Below are 19,911 nucleotides of genomic sequence, written 5' to 3'. Positions count from 1 at the left end.
GTTTGGTGTTTTATAATATTAAATCATGACATGGAACCTGTTTAGCCATGGCTTTCCTTTTTTATTTCTGTTCTAAAATTCCATTGACTTCAACCCTTTCTTCTCTTTCATTCTTCATTGCACTCCAATGTCTTTTCATAAAGGAAAATAAATCATTGGATGATTGCATAGCAGAAAGGAACCCTGAAGAAAATATTTTGATGATTTTCTGTTGAAATACCAAGCTCTTCTAGATAGATAAAATCTTATAACAAACTAGGAGAATGAACTTAGGAAAAGAAGAAATACTAATTGATATGATGCTCTGTGGGACTGGACTTCATGAGCTGAGTTAGGGAAACTGAAGTCCTGCAAAGCAGACGCCTTTGTCCTTGAACTTACGAACATGGATTGATGCTAGTTTGTGAGTTTTAGAATCACTTCTCTTTGAGTTCTTATAACTTCAGAAAGCTACTCCTTCTTTTGGAATGGTTAAGTACACCAAGGAAATCAGTGATCTTAAGATTTTGGTATTTACCAAAAATTTCAGGCAGTATTCCTTAAACTATAAGTTAGAAATTCTCTTACGTAAATTTCTAAATAGAGTGAGCATATGGAAGGAGTGTGAAAATATTAACACTAAGATGTAATTTCATAGTTTATATATTCTCAAATGTATACATTCAGTGAATAGTGAAGTCATAATTACTGTTTTCCTTAGCTAGACATTATCTTCATTATGATCTAGTTTTTAATCTTCTCTTTATATGGGTAAAGAATTTTGGTTTTAGGTAATTTAAGCATTAAGTATTTTATGCCCAGATTTGAAGTCTTGGATATAATGCAGCTTCCATATGAGTATTTATGTCAGCCGTAGAAATAACATGTCATCCTGATACATTTATTCTGTTTCACTGCCTGTCACCCTTTCCAGCCTTTACCTTTATACAGTGACAGTCAAATCCTTAGGTTCCTTTGCACTCAGGAAGCTACTGAAATCTGTTTCTGAAAGTGATATATCACTTGTTTTTTCTGTGCTGAAAAAAACACAATTTATTCCCATTGATTTAGTTTGAGATTACATGATTTGTATAATGCCTGTAGTTCTTCGCTGGACTAGAAAAATGTTGAGCCTTCTAAAAGTAATATCAGATTTCTTCTTGAGCATTGTAAAATAAGTGTAAGTTATATGATTCTGAAGTATTCTAATATTTTTATTGATAGATAAGGATCCTTCGCTTTTAATGCTTTGCATTTACTTGAGTCATGGCTAGAGGGCTAGAGGGCTACACATTTTCAAAAAGATCTTCAAACCTTTTTGCTTGGATGACACATAAAAATTCTGAAAAATGATGTACTTCCCACATTGATGCCATATTTAAATTAGCATCCAAATTTTTTCTTTGTAAGTTTTAGTGCTTGTAAAGAATATAGTTTAAAAAGTATTATAAATATGGTTATTTAAAAATAAGCTTTTATCTCTTTTTAAAATGTATCTAGTGGAAACTGAATAGTATAGTGATTTGATACTTACCATAGTTTCAAAAAAACAATGAGAAATTTTGTATTTTGTCCCTTTGAACTTCTGCTTAAGAGAAGTGGGCAGTTATGGGCACAAATTGAAAATTGCCCACATAATTTTGTCATTATGTATTTTTGGGACTTCCCTGGCAGTTCCCTGGTTAAGACTCCATGCTTCCAATGCAGGGGGCACAGGTTCAATCATTGGTTGGGAAATTAGGATCCCACATGCTGTGCAAAGTGGCCAAAAAAATACACACACACATATACACACATGCTTGAAATTCTTACTGATTTATCTGTCGTACTTTTCTGTAACAGAAAATAGAAATTACAGACTTTGAAGATTCTTTTGAACTTTTGAGTGTGGTTTTCCTGATTTGTAATTATTTGACATGCATTTGATCAAATAAATATCTACAAATTTTGTAAAATATTAGACATAAAAATTTATTGAAAGTGCTTAATGTGTGATGATGTTCTTCTCAATCAGTTCCATTGCCACTGATAGTTATTACTAGGACAGGGATTCAGTTTCATGTATATTTTCTTAATTTATTTAGGATCATCACAGTTTTTTAAAAAAATTGGGATATAATTGACATATAACATTGTGTAAGTTTAAGACTTTTCCTTTTTATTTTGAAAAGGGTAAGTCATGAGAAACTCGGCTTACGTAAATACTCTGATGGGGATGGAAGGAACTTTGTTCCAGCACTGTCACTTATTTCTTTGACCTCCTTCTGAATTACCTGCTTCAAAAACAGAAGCACTCATTTAGTAAAAAAAAAAAAAAAAAAAATTTTTTTTTACCTGCCGTAATCATGAACAAATCCACTTCTTTCTTCAGTTTTAATGAGAGCAAAGAATTGGGAGTCATACACTCCAAACACAAGCGGATTTGGTTTTCTGGTCATGCATTTTTTTGTCAAGACAGGTATTTCGATTTTTTCCTTGCATGCCCTGAGCCGTACACTACAGTTCCTCCTTTTTCTTCTTCCTCTATCTTTCTTCTTTCCTTCCCCCTTCCCCCAAAAGGGGCATAACTCTCACTTTTTGCCTTTCTATCCTCTTTGCTCTTTAGTTCAGGTCAGTTGCTCAGTCGTGTCCTGGCTCTTTGTGACCCCATGGACTGTAGCATGCCAGGTTTCCCTGTCCATCACCAGCTCCTGGAGTTTGCTCAAACTCATGTCCATCGAGTCAGTGATGCCATCCAACCATCTCATCCTCTGTCATCCCCTTCTCCTCCTGCCTTCAATCTTTCCCAGCATCAGGGGGTTTTCCAGTGAGTCAGTTCTTCGCATCAGGTGGCCAAAGTATTGGAGCTTCAGCTTCAGCATTAGTCCTTCTGATGAATATTCAGGACCGATTTCCTTTAGGATGGACTGGTTTGATCTCCTTGCAGTCCAAGGGACTCTCAAGAGTCTTCTCCAGCACCACAGTTCAAAAGCATCAATTCTTTGGCACTCAGCCTTCTTTATGGTCCAACTCTCACATCCATCCATGACTACTGGAAAAACCATACCTTTGACTAGATGGACCTTTGTTGGCAAAGTAACGTCTCTGATTTTTAATATTCTGTCTAGGTTTGTCATAGCTTTTCTTCCAAGGAGCAAGCGTCTTTTAATTTCATGGCTGTGGTCACCATCTGCAGTGATTTTGGAGCCCAGGAAAATACAGTCTGTCACTGTTTCCATTGTTTCCCCATCTATTTGCCATGAGGTGATAGGGCCAGATGCCATGGTCTTCATTTTTGAATGTTGAGTTTTAAGCCAGCTTTTTTACTCTCCTCTTTCACTTTCATCAAGAGGCTTCTTCCTCTCACATGTAGGGAGTTCTGGGGACCCTTCCCTTTACCAGGCTGCTCTTTGTCCCAGTGTGTTCAGGAATGGGGACCTGTTAGGTCCCCTGTTTAGCCTGAAGCTGTTCCAGGCCACCAGCGAGGGCTGGGAAGCAGTGTTGAAGCTTGTGACTGAGAACGTGAAATTACAGAGCGGGCCTGTGGGCAAGTGAGTCTGGGGATTGCGGAAACTGGGCTGTCTTTCGCTGCTGTTGCTGGGAGGCTCATGCAGGGCCAGGGGGTGTGTCTCCTCCAACCTCTGCAGTGGCTCTCCTGCACTCCTACGAGGGCTTACTCCAGCTCTCCTTGTCCTTCCGTGATGCGTGATCCACCTCCAGCACCCCTCTGCCCCTACCACCGCCCCCCCCACACCAGCAATCTGTTTTCTAGTGTTCTCTGTGGATAAAATTTGTAAATTGAATGGTCTTACCTCTCTAATGAATGACCTTCTTACTCTTTAATGTAAAAGACAACATACATGCAAAATTTAAAATCTCTGCTTTAAAAAAGTCACCAACACATATAATGTCTTTACTACTGCCAAGTACTTTTCCAGGCACTTGATACATTCTCAGTCCTATGACACAGGTAGTTGTTGTCATCTGCATTCTTTCCGTGGGGGAACTAAGGCACAGAGAAGGCAAGTAACTTGTGTAAAGTTCAACAGCCCAGTAAATGGTGGAATTGGGATTCGGTCCTGACTCAATTATGTGCTTTTACTTTGCTATCTTGCCTCTAAAATGACAGTTGCTAGAATGAAATCTTTAGCAGTAGAAAGGCATTTTGTTTGTTTGTTTTTGGCTGTGCTGTCCTTGTGATGGAGTGTGGGCTCTTCATTGCAACATGTAGTCTTTTCTGGTTGTGGCATGTGGGCTCAATTGCCCCATGGCATGTGGGAAGTTAGCTCCCTGACCAAGGATCAAACCTGTGTCCCCTGCATTGCACAGTGGACTCTTAACTACTGGACTACCAAGGACGTCTGAGAGAGGCATTATTTGTTCTTAGTACTATGGTTATTATAAGGATCCAGAGAATTACAATTAAGGGTTTGGAACATTCATGGCCAGTGTTAAATGAGATTTCTTGAGATTTTACCCTTCTACTCCCTCCCACCCCCACCCTACCCCATTTTGGGGGCACACCATGTGGCTTGGTGGACATTGGTTCCCTGACTAGGGATTGAGTGCAGACCCATGGCAGTGGGTCCTAACCACTGGATCACCAGGGAGTTTCTCACACACCCTTATTTGAATTCTTTTCCACTTCTTTTCCTGTGTAGTGAGTCTCTGTGTGCTTATTATTGCCCAGTTCTAATGTTACCTTCTTTGTGAAAGTCTACTCGTTAACATTTTAATAACTCCTTGTCCTGTGTTCTTTTTAAATCCACATCAGTGATGGTCCTGATGGTCATATCATAACTGATGCATTGTATGTGTTTGTCTGCTTGTTCTTAGTTGCTTGTGTCTCTAAGTCTTACTTAGGTTGAGTCTTATCTTTAAACCTTTGTTTCTAGTGTGGGCCTGGTATCTGATTTTTTAGAAAATATTTTTAGTAAATTGTGGTATGGTGGGAAGTATTAGATAGGTTTATATCCTAGCTATGTCTGGTATTATATGTCACCATGAGTAACTGTCTTGTGCTCTTTCTAGTATTTCCTCATCTCTAGAATGCAAAGAATAACCCATAGGATAATGTCTATAAATTAAAGACTAGTACATTAAACTAGCTTAGTGCTAGTTGCTCTTTTCTTTTATCAGTTTTTTTTCTTTTTTTAATCAGTTGTGTGTTAAAGATGAAAAATCTATTAAAAGTGGCTGGAACATCAAGGGAAATGTATTGATTTACACAGAAAGAATCTCTAGATTGAGTTAATTTGACATCTCGGTGGTATGATCAGTCCTTTCCGTCTTTCCGACCTGCCTTCCCCCGCGATGTGTTGGGCCTTTGGCTAGCTCCCCTCAAGAGAGGTGCAGGGTGGCTCAGCGTGATTCCAGGTACCATCCCTAGACGAAGGCAGACAGAGAACTCGTTCAAGCCTTCTCTTCTGAAAGACAGCATACCCTTATTGGGCAAAACGAGGTCTCAGTAGTTAACCATTTTGTCAGTCACTGTCAAGAGGATATGACTAGATGGATTTAGGTTAAGTCAAGCATCATTCTGTAGGGCCAGGGAGGGATCTAGCCTCTCTGAAAGTATATGACAGTTGGCATTCTGACATTTGGGAGAAAATAATATTCTTATTTTTCTTTATTTATTATTTTTATTTATTTGTATTAATTTTTTGACCACACTGAGCTCTGTGTGGAATCTTAGTTCCCCAATCGGGGATCAGGCTGGCGCCCCCTGCAGGGAAAGTGCGGAGTTTTAACCACCGGAGGGCCAGGGAAGCCCCTCATGTTCTTATTTTTTTTAAAAGGGTTAGAATGGTTTTTAGATAGAAAAGTCACAAGCAAAAAGAACAACAAATGAAAACCTTTAGTGCCTCCCTCATAGAATCTGCCAGTTACCCTGTAGAGTGTGGAATGGTCTCTTAGAGTCAAGAACTGTTTCCAAATGCTATAGTGTCATCACTGACACATGTAAGAGAAAGTACATATTCTGAAGAATTTTCCTTCTGCAGTAATGGTAATAATAGTGGTAGTTGTAGTAGTAGCTGTGGCAAAACTGTTTTTAATTTCAAAAAAAAAAAAAAAGCATATTCTGCTTAGCATTTTTTTTTCCTGACATTTGAGACTTTTTAAAGTTAAATAGAATCCATTTAAATAGAAGTTAGATGGATAATTTAATAAAAATACAGATTATTTGTGCTTTTTGTTTTGTTTTTGTTTTCAGTGAATGAGCTCATTCTCAAACAGAAGCAAAGATTTGAGGAAAAGAGGTTCAAATTGGACCACTCAGTGAGTAGCACCGTATGTTTCAACTCTTTTATTACTATTTTTAATACATTTCATTTTGCTTTGTTCATTGGTTTAATACTAATTGGGTATGCAAGCTTAGCATATTACTGGTTTTTCTTAAAGGAGATCTAGGATTATCCTATTCAATAAACAGCTTTCTTTGGTCTGAATTGTCTAGAATTTACCCTTTTGAAAGGTCTGTGGGGTAATACTGAGTCAGTTGGCTTGTAACACATTGCATTTAAAGAATTATATGGCAGGATGAAACTATGGGTGGTCATTTGAGAAAATTCTCAATTTGAGAGGATTAACCCCAAATTACTGAAGCAAGTGAACTTAAATTATTACCTTACCAAATACAAAGTGGAAAAGATGGTTAGACAGGTAATTAAAATCTGGGCACTTGTTTTGAAGGGAATTATACCTTTGGAGAAGATGACTTGACATATCTTGAATGTGCCTTTCATATTATTTAAATGTATTTAAGGGAGAAATAGTGATTAAATTATAATTAGAAGGCATTGGGGAGCCACTAGCTGGGAAGGAATAGGTTGGAACATTATAGTTTATTTTTGATATGTAATAAACATTAGAAAATAGCAAGCATTTGTTTTTGACTCTCTAAAACAGTTTTGTTAAGTTGGGTTTCTTCTTTGTTTTTAGAATGGCCACAGGTGGCAAATATTTCAGGATTTGTTGGGAACTGACCAAGATAACCTTGATTTGGCCAATGTCAACCTCATGCTGGAGTTACTAGTGCAGAAGAAGAAACAACTGGAAGCAGTAAGTGGCCCCTGAACTTGAACATTTTTATTTTAAAAAGATATAAAAATATTTAAAATAATAGGGTAGTGTTAGTCAGTCCAGTTTTATTCAGTAGGAGTTATCTGTAAACTATCACTTATATCCCTTTTTCAATTGAAAGAAAGAACAAATTCTTATAATACAACTTACTTGCAGTGTCTAGTTTTTATTAACAAAAGCTGAGTGTTCAGATCATGAGAAAGTACAGCTTCATTTTAACAGGGAACAATTATTATTGATCTTTTTTCTTCTAATGAATCTTCACCTCTTCACATGTGGGATTTGGAGGAGAAAATAGGGATTATTTTAATTTACATAAAATCCTTCCAGCGGGTGTGGGTTAACAGTAGCAGTAGTCGATGGCTTAGCTAAGGGCATTTAGAAAGATGGGAACTGAAACAAAATTATGTCCTGTTTTCATGTAATGGAATCTAAATAAGTGAAAAGTTACATTTATTTCAGGTAAATAAATGTAAAACATATAAAATGAGAATTTGTATGTATTAGTTAGGAATTGAGTATGCTCCATTTGAATAAAGACTGTATACGTTAATATAAGCAGATAGCCACCCTTAACTACTTTGAACACAAAGGGGATATAAATTGACGGAATAAGGGAGTGAGAAGCTCACACACATAAAAAGGAAGAGCTTAACAAGCAAGCGTTAGGAACATTGGAACCATCACTTCTTTGGTGAATATAAGGAAATGAAATCAGGCATTTGAATGTTGTCAGGAGAGTTTCTGTTTTACTTCTCATGACTGTTTCTTTGGGACAGGTTTGATTTTCTTTTATTGGATTTTTATCCCATGGGAGATAATGTGGTTACCTGTACTTGTGAATTTATGTTTTTTGATAAAAGAAGAAAAAGAGCCTCTCAACTTGATTTTTAAGAAATTCTGTGGATTGATTCTGATTAACATAGCTTAGATCTGGATGAAACTGAGTAGAATGGGAATCTCTTAGTGGAAGAAAGGAGGAGTTGAGGTTGAGCCGACTAAAACGAGGCTCCCTGTTGTGTCTTTTTTCATGGTGGGAGTTTCTCCGGTGGTTTTTTTCTGTGGGGGCGGGGAGAGTGGGATGGCTTTATCTTTTATTTGCTTTTCTTTCTTTCAGATTTGTTGAGATGTAACTGATACATCATTGCTCATTGCTTAGTTGTTCAGTCGTGTCTGATTCTTTGGGACCCCATGGACTGTAGCCTGTCAGGCTCCTTTGTCCATGGGATTTTATAGGTGAGAAATACCAGAGTGGGTTGCCATTCCTGTCTTCAGGGGATCTTCCCTACCCAGAGGTTGAACCCGTGTCTCTTGTGTCTCCTGCATTGGCAGGAGGATTCTTTACCACTGGTGCCACCTGGGAAGCCAAAATTGATGTATAGCACTGCATAAGTTTAAGGTGTATAGCATAATGACTTGACACACATATATTGTAAAATGATTATCACAATAAATTTAGTTAACATCATCTCATATAGATAAAAGGTTTTTTTTTTTTTTTCCATAATGAGAGCTTTTTTAGGATTTACTTGCTTAGCAACTTTCAGATATACCATCCACTACTGTTAACTATTGGAGAAGGCAATGGCACCCCACTCCAGTACTCTCGCCTGGAAAATCCCATGGATAGAGGAGCCTGGTAGGCTGTAGTCCATGGGGTCACTAAGAGTCAGACACGACTGAGCGACTTCCCTTTCACTTTTCACTTTCATGCATTGGAGAAGGAAATGGCAGCCCACTCCAGTGTTCTTGCCTGGAGAATCCCAGGGACGGGGAAACCTGGTGGGCTTCCACCTATGGGGTCGCGCGACTGAAGCGACTTAGCAGCAGCAGTGTTAGCTATAGTTATCTTGTTATACGGTCACGCGACTGAAGCGACTTAGCAGCAGCAGTGTTAGCTATAGTTATCTTGTTATACATTGTATCCTCGTTACTTATCTTAAAATTGTAAGTTTGTACTTTTTTGTTTGTTTTTTCCCTTTTTATTTTTTTAAAACTATTCTTATTGGAGTATAGTTGCTTTATAATGTTGTATTCGTTTCTGCTGTACAGCAAAATGAATCAGCTACACATATTCATATAACCCCTCCCTTTTGGACTTCATTCCCATTCCGGTCACCATAGCGCATTAAGTAGAGTTGCCTGTACTATACAGTACATTCTCACAGTTATCTGTTTTATTTATTTCAACATTTTTAATATAATTTCATTTATCTGCTTTTGGCTGTGCTGGGTCTTCATTGCTGCCCAGGCTTTTCTCTAGTTGTGGTGAGTGGGGCCTTGCAGTGAGAGGGCTTCTCATTGTGATGGCTTCTCTCGTGGAGCATGGACTGTGGGGCACACGGACTTTAGAAGTCATGGTTCCTGGACTCTGGAGCACAGGCTCAATAGTTGTGGCCAAGTTGCTCTGCAGCATGTGGGATCCTCCTGGATCAGGGATCAAACCCATGTCTCCTGCATTGGTTGATGGATTCTGTATCTCTAAGCCATTAAGGAAGTTCTAGTTACCTGTTTTAAACATAGTATCAATAGTGTATATGTGTCAATTCCATTCTCCCAATTTCTCCCCGTCTCCCTTCACCCTTGGTATCCATATATTTGTTCCCTACATCTATGTCTTTATTTCTGCTTTGCAAATAAGATCATCTATACTATTTTTCCAGATTCCATGTATATGTTTTAATATTCGATATTTGCTCTTCTCTTTCTGACTTAAACTTTACTTTGTATGACATCCTAGGTCCATCCATGTCTCCACAAATGACTCCATCTTGTTCCTTTTTGTGGCCGGGTAATATTCCATTGTGTGTATTATCACCTCTTCTTTATCCATTGCTCTGTTAGTGGACATTTAGGTTGTGGAAATTGTACTTTTTGACCTTTATTCAATTTCCCCTGTTCCCTGCTTTTGGTAACCACACATCTGATCTTTTTCTGTAAGCTTGGTGTTTTTTGTGTGTTCTTTTAAGATTCATATGTATGTGAGATCATATGGTGCTTGTCTCTCTTTCTGACTTATTTCATTATACTGCTCATGAGGTCTATCCATGTTGTCACAAATGGCAGAATTACCTTCCTATTTGTGGCTGAATAGCATTTTGTTATATGTACATATACCATCCTTGTGGCTCAGCTGATGAAGAATCTGCCTGTAATGCAGGAGATCTGGTTTCAATCCCTGGATTGGGAAGATCCCCTGGAAAAGGGAAGGGCTACCCACTCCAGTATTCTGGCCTGGAGAATTCCATGGACTGTATAGTTCATGGGGTCTCAGAGAGTCTAACACGACTGAGCGACCTTCACTTTCACACCACATCTTTATCCAGTCATGCGCTGATGGACACTTAGGTTATCAACACATCCTGGCAGTTATAAGTAATGCTGCATTGGACGTGACAGTGTAGGTGTTTCTCTGACATAGTGGTTTAATTTCCTTTGGATATATACCCAGAAGTGGGATTGTTGGATCACGTGATAGTTTCATTCTTAATTTTTTTGAGGAACCTCCATTCTGTTTTCCATAGTGGCTATACCAGTTTACTTTCCTACCAGCAGGGCACAAGGGTTCCTTTTTCTCCACATCCTCACCTGCATGTGTTCTTTCTTGTCCTTCTGACGGTGACCATTCTGACTAGTGTGAAGTGACGTCTTCTTGTGGTTTTGACCTGTATTTCCCTAATGATTTGTGATGTTGAACGCCTTTTCATATACTTGTTGATTATTTGAATATCTTCTTTGGAAAATCCCTTGCCCATTTAAAAATTTTATTATTTGGGTTTTTTTTTTAATTGCTATTGAATTATATTAATTCTTTATGTACAGTATTTTTTATATTAACCTCTTATCAGATATATGATCTGTAAGTATTTTCACCCATTCTGTTGGTTGCCTTTTCATTTTGTTGACCATGTCTTTGGTTTGCAGAAGCTTGTACATTTGATACAGTTGTACTTGTTTTTTGTTTTGTTGCTTTTGCTGTAGGTGTCATATCCCAGAAATTGTTGCCAAAACTCTTCTGTGCTTTTTAACATAGTTTTCTATTAGCATCTACTGTGTGCTAGATGCTGTGTTAAAGGTAGTGGAAAAGACAGAATTCTGCTCTGTATGTTGTGTTGAGGGGAACAGGGCACAATACCTGAGGAGATAAACTAAATTAATAAATATTTTCACATAGTGGTAAATGATATAAAAATACTTTTTAATGATAACTGAATATATATAGTTATCTTGCCCCCTTAATGTCATTAAAATGACAGTAAAGTGATTTTTAAAAGGCAAAAGAATGGGAGAAGAGACAATATACTTTTTTAAGCTATAAAGTAGATGGATGAAGAGTGATAGATTAGATCTGAGAAAATTGAGCCGGCGGTAGGGAATTGGTAGGAACCAACCCTATTTAGATTATGGAAAAAAGGCCTTCCTTGGGTTTGGGAGCACGAAATACCTCATAGAGTAAAGGTTGGAAGCAGAATAATTTGTTCAGAATCTGACTAAGGAGCAATTGGAATCTCTGATCCCTTCGTGTATAATTATAGCCATTGACCTAAGAGAACACTAGAAGTTACAGGCACATTTAAGGGTGTGTGGGGGCTTCTGTACTGAAGATAGACAAGTTTCATACTGAATGTGAGAACTGTTAACCTTATTCCCCATTTGACTCGTCAGTATTAATCTTTGTGTGCTTTCGTCTCTTAGAACTGAAGAAATACTGGTATCTTAGTTTTAGAACTCAGATCTTTTTGAAGAGGGAGGCAGTTCAGAAACAAAGGTATCATAGGTATTACAGCATTTTTACATTATTGTTTTCTTGTTTTACTTTGCATTCTAACAATCACAGAAAACTAACCAAACTGATCACATGGATCACAGCCTTGTCTAACTCAGTAAAACTGTGAGCTTTGCCGTGTAGGGCCACCCAAGATGGACAGGTCATGGTGGAGAGGTCTGACAAAATGTGGTCCCCTGGAGAAGGGAATGACAAACCACTTCAGTATTCTTGCCTTGAGAACCCCATGAACAGTAGGAAAAGGTGAAAAGGTATGATACTGAAAGATGAACTTCCCAGGTCGGTAGGTGCTCAATATGCTACTGGAGAAGAGTGGAGAAATAGTTCCAGAAGGAATGAAGAGACGAAGCCAAAGCAAAAACAACTCCCACCTGTAGATGTGACTGGTCATAGAAGTAAAGTCCAGTGCTATAAAGAATAATATTTGCATAGGAACCTAGAATGTTAGGTCCATGAATCAAGGTAAAAGCAAAGTGGTTAAACAGGAGATGGCAAGAGTGAACATCGACATTTTAGGAGTCTGTGAACTAAAATGGACCGGAATGGGGGAATTTAATTCAGATGACCTTTATATCTTACTACTGTGGGCAAGAATTCCTTAGAAGAAATGGAGTAGCTCTCATAGTCAACAAAAGAGTCCAAAATGTAGTACTTGGGTGCAATCTCAAAAATGACAGAATGATCTCTATTTGTTTCCAAGGCAAACTATTCAATAGCACAGTAACCAAGTCTTTGCCCCAATCACTAATGCTGAAGAATCTGAGGTTGAATGGTTCTATGAAGACCTACATGACCTTCTAGAACTAACACCAAAAAAAACATGTCTTTTTCATTATAGGGGATTGGAATGCAAAAGTAGGAAGTCAAGAGATACCAAGATTAACAGGCAAGTTTGACCTCGGTATACAAGATGAAGCAGGGCAAAGGCTAATACAGTTTTGCCAAGAGAACGCACTGGTCATAGCAAACACCCTCTTCCAATAACACAAGAGACGACTCTACACACAGACATCACCATATGGTCAATACCAAAATCAGATTGATTATATTCTTTGCAGCCAAAATTGGAGAAGCTCTATACAGTCAGCAAAAACAAGACTAGGAGCTGACTGTGGCTCAGATCATGAACTCCTTGTTGCCAATTCAGACTTAAATTGAAGAAAGTGGGAAAACCACTAGGCCATTCAGGTATGACCTAAATCAGATGCCTTATGATTATACAGTGGAAGTGGCGAATAGATTAAAGGTATTAAATCTGATGGAGTGCCTGAAGAACTATGGATGGAGTTCTGTGATTTGTATAGGAGGTGGTGATCAAAACCATCTCCAAGAAAAATAAACACAGAAAGGCAGACTTGTCTGAGGAGGCCTTACAAATAGCTGAGAAAAGAAGAGAAGCAAAAGGCAAAGGAGAAAAGGAAAGCTATGTTTATCTGAATGCAGAGTTCCAAAGAATGGCATGGAGAGATAAGAAAGCCTTCCTCAGTGATCAGTGCAAAGAAATAGAGGAAAACAATAGAACACGAAAGACTAGAGATCTCTTCAAGAAAATTAGAGATACCAAGGGAACATTTCATGCAAAGATGGGCTCAGTAAAGGACAGAAATGGTAGGGACCTAACAGAAGCAGAAGATATTAAGCAGAGGTGGCAAGAATATACAGAAGAACTATACAAACGCAGCCACCGTGCTTGTGTGCCGTCACACAAAAAGGATCTTAATGACCCATATAACTATGATGGTGTGATCACTCACTAGAGCCAGATATCCTGGAGTGTGAAGTCAAATGGACCTTAGGAAGCATCACTACAAACAAAGCTAGTGGAGGTGATGGAATTCCACTTGAGCTATTTCAAATCCTAAAAGATGATGCTGTGAAAGTGCTGCACCCAATATGCCAGCAAATTTGAAAAGCTCAACAGTGGCCCCAGGACTGGAAAAGGTCAGTTTTCATTTCAATCCCAAGGCAGTGCCAAAGCATGTTCGAACTACTGCACAATTGCAATAATCTCCATATGCCAGCAAATTAATGCTCAAAATTCTCCAAGCTGGGCTTAACAGTACATGAACTGAGAACTTGCAGATGTTCAAGCTGGATTTAGAAACGGCAAAGAAACCAGAGATCAAATTGCCAACATTCGTTGGATCATAGAAAAGCAAGAGAATTCCAGAAAAACATCTACTTCTTTACTGACTACGCCAAAGCCTTTGACTATGTGGATCATGACAATCTGTGGAACACTCTTAAAGAGATGGGAATACCAGACCATCTTACCTACCTCCTGAGAAATCTGTATGCAGGTCAAGAAACAACAGTAGAACCAGACATGGAACAACAAACTGTTTCCAAATTGGGAAAGGAGTACGTCAAGGCTGTGTTTCATCACCCTGCTTATTTAACTTACATGCAGAGTACATCATGTGAAATGCCGGGCTGGATGAACCACAAGCTGGAATCAAGATTGCTGGGAGAAATATCAATAACCTCAGATATGCAGATGATACCACTGTTATTGTAGAAAGTGAAGAGGAACTGAAGAGCCTCTTGATGAAAGTGAAAGAGGAGAGTGAAAAAGCTGGCTTAAAACTCATTCAGAGAACTAAGATCATGGCATCCAGTCCCATCACGTCCTGGTAGATAGATGGGGAAATAATGAAAACAGTGAGATTTTATTTTCTTGGGCTCCAAAATCACTGCAAACGGTGTCTGCAGGTATGAAATTAAAAGACACTTGCTCATTTAAGAGAGAAGAAAAGCTATGACCAGCCTCGAGAGCATATTAAAAAGCATAGACATTGCTTTACCGACAAAGGTCTGTGTAGTCAAAGCTATGGTTTTTCCAGTAGTCATGTATGAATGTGAAAGTTGGACCATAAAGAAAGCTGAGTGCCAAAGAATTGATGCTTTTGAATTGTGGTGCTGGAGAAGACTTTTGAGAGTCCCTTGGACAGCAAGGAGATCAAACCAGTCAATCCTAAAGGAAATCAATCCTGAATATTCATTGGAAGGACTGATGGTGATAGTAAATTTCCCATACTTTGGCCACCTGATGCGAAGAAGTGCCTCCTTAGGAAAGACCCTGTTGCTAGGAAAGATTGAAGGCAGGAGGAGAAGGGGATGACAGAGGATGAGATGGTTGGATAACATCACCGACTCAATGGACATGAGTTTAAGCAAGCTCCGGGAGTTGGTGATGGGCAGGAAAGCCTGGGATGCTGTAGTCCATGGTGTCGCAGAGAATCGGACACAACTCAGCAACTGAACTGAAACTTGATGAATGTTTCCAACATATAGAAAAATGCAGTAAATAATGCAACTTTTAACTTATCCTTTTTTAGTTTTAATAAATAGTAACACTTTTTATTAGATCTGCCTTTTGAGAATTATGTTTTTTTTTTTTAATACTTAACACCCTCTCTTCTCATTCTGTTCTCCCAGAGTAATCACCATATGAAGTTTGCAAGGATCCTTCTGAAGTGTGTATAACCCTTTTTTAATAAAATATATACTTATATCTACAATCATATATAGTGTTGTTTGTATGATTTAGAAGTTTCAGACTGTGTTTATCCTTTGACATATGCCTTTTTTGTTTACTTTTTGAGGTTTCCACTGATGAATATAGATCTAGTTTGTTTAACTTCTCTATAGTTATCCATTGCATGAACATTTCTATTCCCCTGTTGATGGACATTTAAGTTATTCTGTATTTATGATTGTCAGCAATGCATTGAGTGTTGTTATTCATGTCTTCTTGTGCTCATATATAAATACTAAAGTGATTTCAGAAGTGTAATTGCTATTCATAGGGTTTACATGTGCATTTTAACCGTATTAAATGTTGCCGAATTGCTCTTCTGTGAGTTTGTACCATATCAACCTTTGATACTGTTTTTTAGTTTCTGTTGGTTTGATAGTGCCAAATGCTTGTGTGTGTGTGTGTGTGTGTGTGTGTTCTGTTGTTTTGTATATTTTGTATTTCTTTAATTACTAGTGAGGACAGTTTCTTCATTTGTTTGACTGTCTTGGTTTCTTATTTGAATTGCTTATTCATAGCCTATACCAGTTTTTCTAATAGATAGTCTTTTTTTTTATTGATTTGTAAGAAGTGTGTGTGTGTGTTTTGAATATTGCTACTTTGTCAAATGGTATTTTGATAATTGAATTTCATTTGAATTGTATCATGGTCAGACAGTGGTTTATATGATTTTAGATTTAGTATTTTTTATGATTTTATTTTGCCTTGTTGACTTTTATTTGTCAGATATAACATTTTGTTTGGTTTCTTAGTGATTGCTTTTGGGTTTTTAAGATAATTATACATTATATTACATTACATTATGTTGTACCTTTAAGTAATATTATCTGACTTCATTGGTAGTATAAGAACCTTACACTAATATACTTAAATTTCTTCTCTCTCAGCCTTTGTACTGTTTTTGTCAATTGTTTTACTTCTGTGTATGTCATAACTCCCTAATAAATTTATTAATTTGAATAGTAAATTATACTCTATGGATATATTTTAAAAGTTCTATATATGCCCATATATTGATCATTTCAGGTGTACTTCATTCTTTTGTTTTCCATTCACTTCACTCTTTCATTCATTCTTTTGAATTCCATCAGTAACTTTCCTTCTGCCTGGAAGACAGCCTTTATTCTTTCTTTAGTGTAGATCTGCTGGTGATAAATTCTTTCACCATTTATATCTGAGAATGTCTTTATTTATCCTTTGTATATGAAAGGGACTTCCAAATAAGTATAGAATTATAGATTTAATATTTTTCTTTCAGTATTTTAGGGATGTTGTTCCATCATCCAGTGTCTTGCATTGTTTCAGATGAGAAGTCTTAATCCTCGAAATGAACTGTATTTCTCTCAGTGTATGCTCTTTTTATGGTTTTAAGTATTTTGACTTTGGTATATACCTTGGTATAGTTTTTTTTTTTTTTACCTTCATGTTTCTTCTTCTTGAGGTTCTTTGAGATTCTTGGATGGTGATATAGTTTCCACCAGATTTGGAAAAATTTCAGTTATTATTTCTTCAAATACTTTTCTGTCACCTTTTCTACTTTGGGAACTCCCATTATGCATCTCTTAGGCTGACTAAAGTTGTGTCACAGCTCATGGATAAAGAGCTCTGCTTGCTTATGTTTTATCTTTTACCCCATCTCGTTCATCTTGTATAGTTTCTATTTCTGTTGTCAAGTTCACTGCTTTTTTCTATATTCCATTGTCTCTCCTTATGCTTTGTCCTAACTTGTAGGACTTTTTTATGACTGTGTTTCCTTATTCTATTATTTGTGACATTGTTGTTTCTGTTTTAAGTGATGGATTCCACCCTCCTCCCTCTACCCCACCCCCTGCCTTATTTTGGGCAGCATTTCCTTATTTGCATGCTTACTAATTTTGTGATTGGATGCCAGAAATTGTACATTTTACCATGTTTAATATTGTTAATTTTGTATTCCTTTACACATTCCTAAGCTTTGTTCTGGCATGTAATTAAGTATTTTCAAAATAGCTTGATTCTCTTAAAGCTTGTGTTTTAAGTTCTGTTAGGGAGAACTATCGGAGAAGGCAATGGCACCCCACTCCAGTACTCTTGCCTGGAAAATCCCATGGACAGAGGAGCCTGGTGGGCTGCAGTCCATGGGGTCGCTGAGGGTTGGACACGACTGAGCGACTTCACTTTCACTTTTCACTTTCATGCATTGGAGAAGGAAATGGCAACCCACTCCAGTGTTCTTGCCTGGAGAATCCCAGGGACAGGGGAGCCTGGTGGGCTGCCGTCTATGGGGTCACACAGAGTCGGACATGACGGAAGTGACTTAGTAGTAGTAGGGACACCTATAATAGATTTTTGTCTAGCTAATTTTGCCTCACTGCGAGGCAGTCTTTTTGAGAGTATTCCTCCTGATGCCTGTGTATTTTGAGGTTTTTTCCACCTAGCTCCTGGGATAATGTATTATTTCTGGTCCTTTGTCTGAAATGCTTCCATTCATATAACTAGCCTGATGTTTTGTTGTTTGAAATAGGAATTCTTATCTTTCTCACTGCATTTTAGGCCTGTAAGTTCAATTCGCTTGCTTTTGGTCCATTGAAATTTATTGGGATTTTATTATAGCTCAGTATAAGGTCTATGTTTTGTTAAATGTTCACCTTCATTTAAAAACAGTGTGTTACCTGTTGTGCTTTGTGAATGTAGCGTTTGTTAATATTCAGTTCAGTCGCTCAGTCATGTCTGACTCTTTGCGACGCAGCACGCCAGGCCTCCCTGTCCATCACCAACTCCTGGAGTTTACCCAAACTCATGTCCATTGAGTTGGTGATTCCATCTATCCATCTCATCCTCTGTCGTCCCCTTCTGCCTTCAGTCTTTCCCAACATCAGGGTCTTTTCAAATGAGTCAGTTCTTCGTATCAGGTGGCCAAAGTATTGGAGTTTCAGCTTCAACATCAGTCCCTCCAATGAACACCCAGGACTGATCTCCTTTAGGATGGACTGGTTGGATCTCTTTCCAGTCCAAGGCACTCTCAAGACTCTTTTCCAACACCACAGTTCGAAAGCGTCAATTCTTCTGCGCTCAGCTTTCTTTATAGTCCAACTCTCACGTCCATACATGACTACTGGAAAAACCATAGCCTTGACTAGACAGACCTTTGTTGACAAAGTAATGTCTCTGCTTTTTAATATGCTGTCTAGGTTGGTCATAACTTTGCTTCTAAGGAGTAAGCGTCTTTTAATTTCATGGCTGCAATCACCATCTGCAGTGATTTTGGAGCTCCAAAAAATAAAGTCAGCCACTGTTTCCACTGTTTCCCATCTGTTTGCCATGAAGTGATGGAGCCAGATGCCATGATCTTAGTTTTCTGAATGTTGAGCTTTAAGCCAGCTTTTTCACTCTCCTCTTTCACTTTCACCAAGAGGCTCTTTAGTTCTTCTTCACTTTCTGCTATAACGATGGTGTCATCTGCACATCTCAGGTTTTTGATATTTCTCCTGGCAATCTTGATTCCAGTTTGTGCTTCCTCCAACCCAGTGTTTCTCTTGATGTACTGTGCATATAAGTTAAATAAACAGGATGACAGTATACAGCCTTGAAATACTCCTTTTCCTATTTGGAGCCAGTCTGTTGTTCCATGTCCAGTTCTAACTATTGCTTCCTGACCTGCATACAGGTTTCTTGAGAGGCAGGTCAGGTGGTCTGGTATTCCCATCTCTTGAAGAATGTTCCACAGTTTATTGTGATCCACACAGTTGAAGGCTTTGGTATAGTTAATAAAGCAGAAATAGATGTTTTTCTGGAACTCTCTTGCTGTTTTAATGATCCAGCAGATGTTGGCAATTTGATCTCTGGTTCCTCTGCCTTTTCTAAAACCAGCTTGAACATCTGGAAGTTCATGGTTCACGTACTGCTGAAGCCTGGCTTGGAGAATTTTGAGCATTACTTTACGAGTATATGAGATGAGTGCAATTGTGCGGTAGTTTGAGCATTCTTTGGCATTGCCTTTCTTTGGGATTGGAATGAAAACTGACCTTTTCCAGTCCTGTGGCCACTGCTGAGTTTTCCAAATTTGCTGGCATATTGAGTGCAGAACCTTGACATCATCATCTTTTAGGATTTGAAATAGCTCACCGGGAATTCCATCACCTCCACTAGCTTTGTTCGTAGTGATGCTTTCTAAGGCCCACTTGACTTCCCATTCCTGGATGTCTGGCTCTAGGTGAGTGATCACACCATCGTGATTATCTGGGTTGTGAAGGTTTTTTTTATATAGTTCTTCTATGTATTCTTGCCACCTCTTCTTAGTATCTTCTGCTTCTGTTAGGTCCACACTATTTCTGTCCTTTATTGAGCCCATCTTTGCATGAAATGTTCCCTTGGTATCTCTAATTTTCTTGAAGAGATCTCTAGTCTTTCGTGTTCTGTTATTTTCTTCTATTTTTTTGTATTGATCGCTGAAGAAGGCTTTCTAATCTCTCTTTGCTATTCTTTGGAACTCTTATTCAGATATTTATTTTTTCCTTGCTGCATTGGTTATTGATGTGTGCTAAGTCATTTCAGTCGTGTCCAACTC

At 38.1% G+C, this 19,911-nt stretch overlaps 1 protein-coding gene across 5 annotated transcripts in view; it reads left to right on the top strand.

Moving 5' to 3' along the window:
- Positions 1 to 19,911, top strand: part of COP1 (COP1 E3 ubiquitin ligase) — a 224,004-nt gene that overhangs the window by 37,362 nt on the left and 166,731 nt on the right. For 4 of the 5 annotated variants that reach the window (XM_061383280.1, XM_061383281.1, XM_061383277.1 and 1 more), the window contains exons 4-5: positions 6,173 to 6,249; positions 6,901 to 7,020. In XM_061383280.1, coding sequence (XP_061239264.1) covers positions 6,173 to 6,249; positions 6,901 to 7,020 — 197 coding nt within the window. The remainder of the gene's footprint in view (positions 1 to 6,172; positions 6,250 to 6,900; positions 7,021 to 19,911) is intronic. The other variant, XM_061383278.1, reaches the window with a different exon arrangement.

This window comes from Bos javanicus, chromosome 16 (assembly GCF_032452875.1).
Source record: "Bos javanicus breed banteng chromosome 16, ARS-OSU_banteng_1.0, whole genome shotgun sequence".
NCBI classification, from domain to species: Eukaryota; Metazoa; Chordata; class Mammalia; order Artiodactyla; family Bovidae; genus Bos; species Bos javanicus.
The sequence above is the reverse complement of the archived record's forward strand: the minus strand, read 5'-3'. Positions and strand labels throughout refer to the sequence as shown.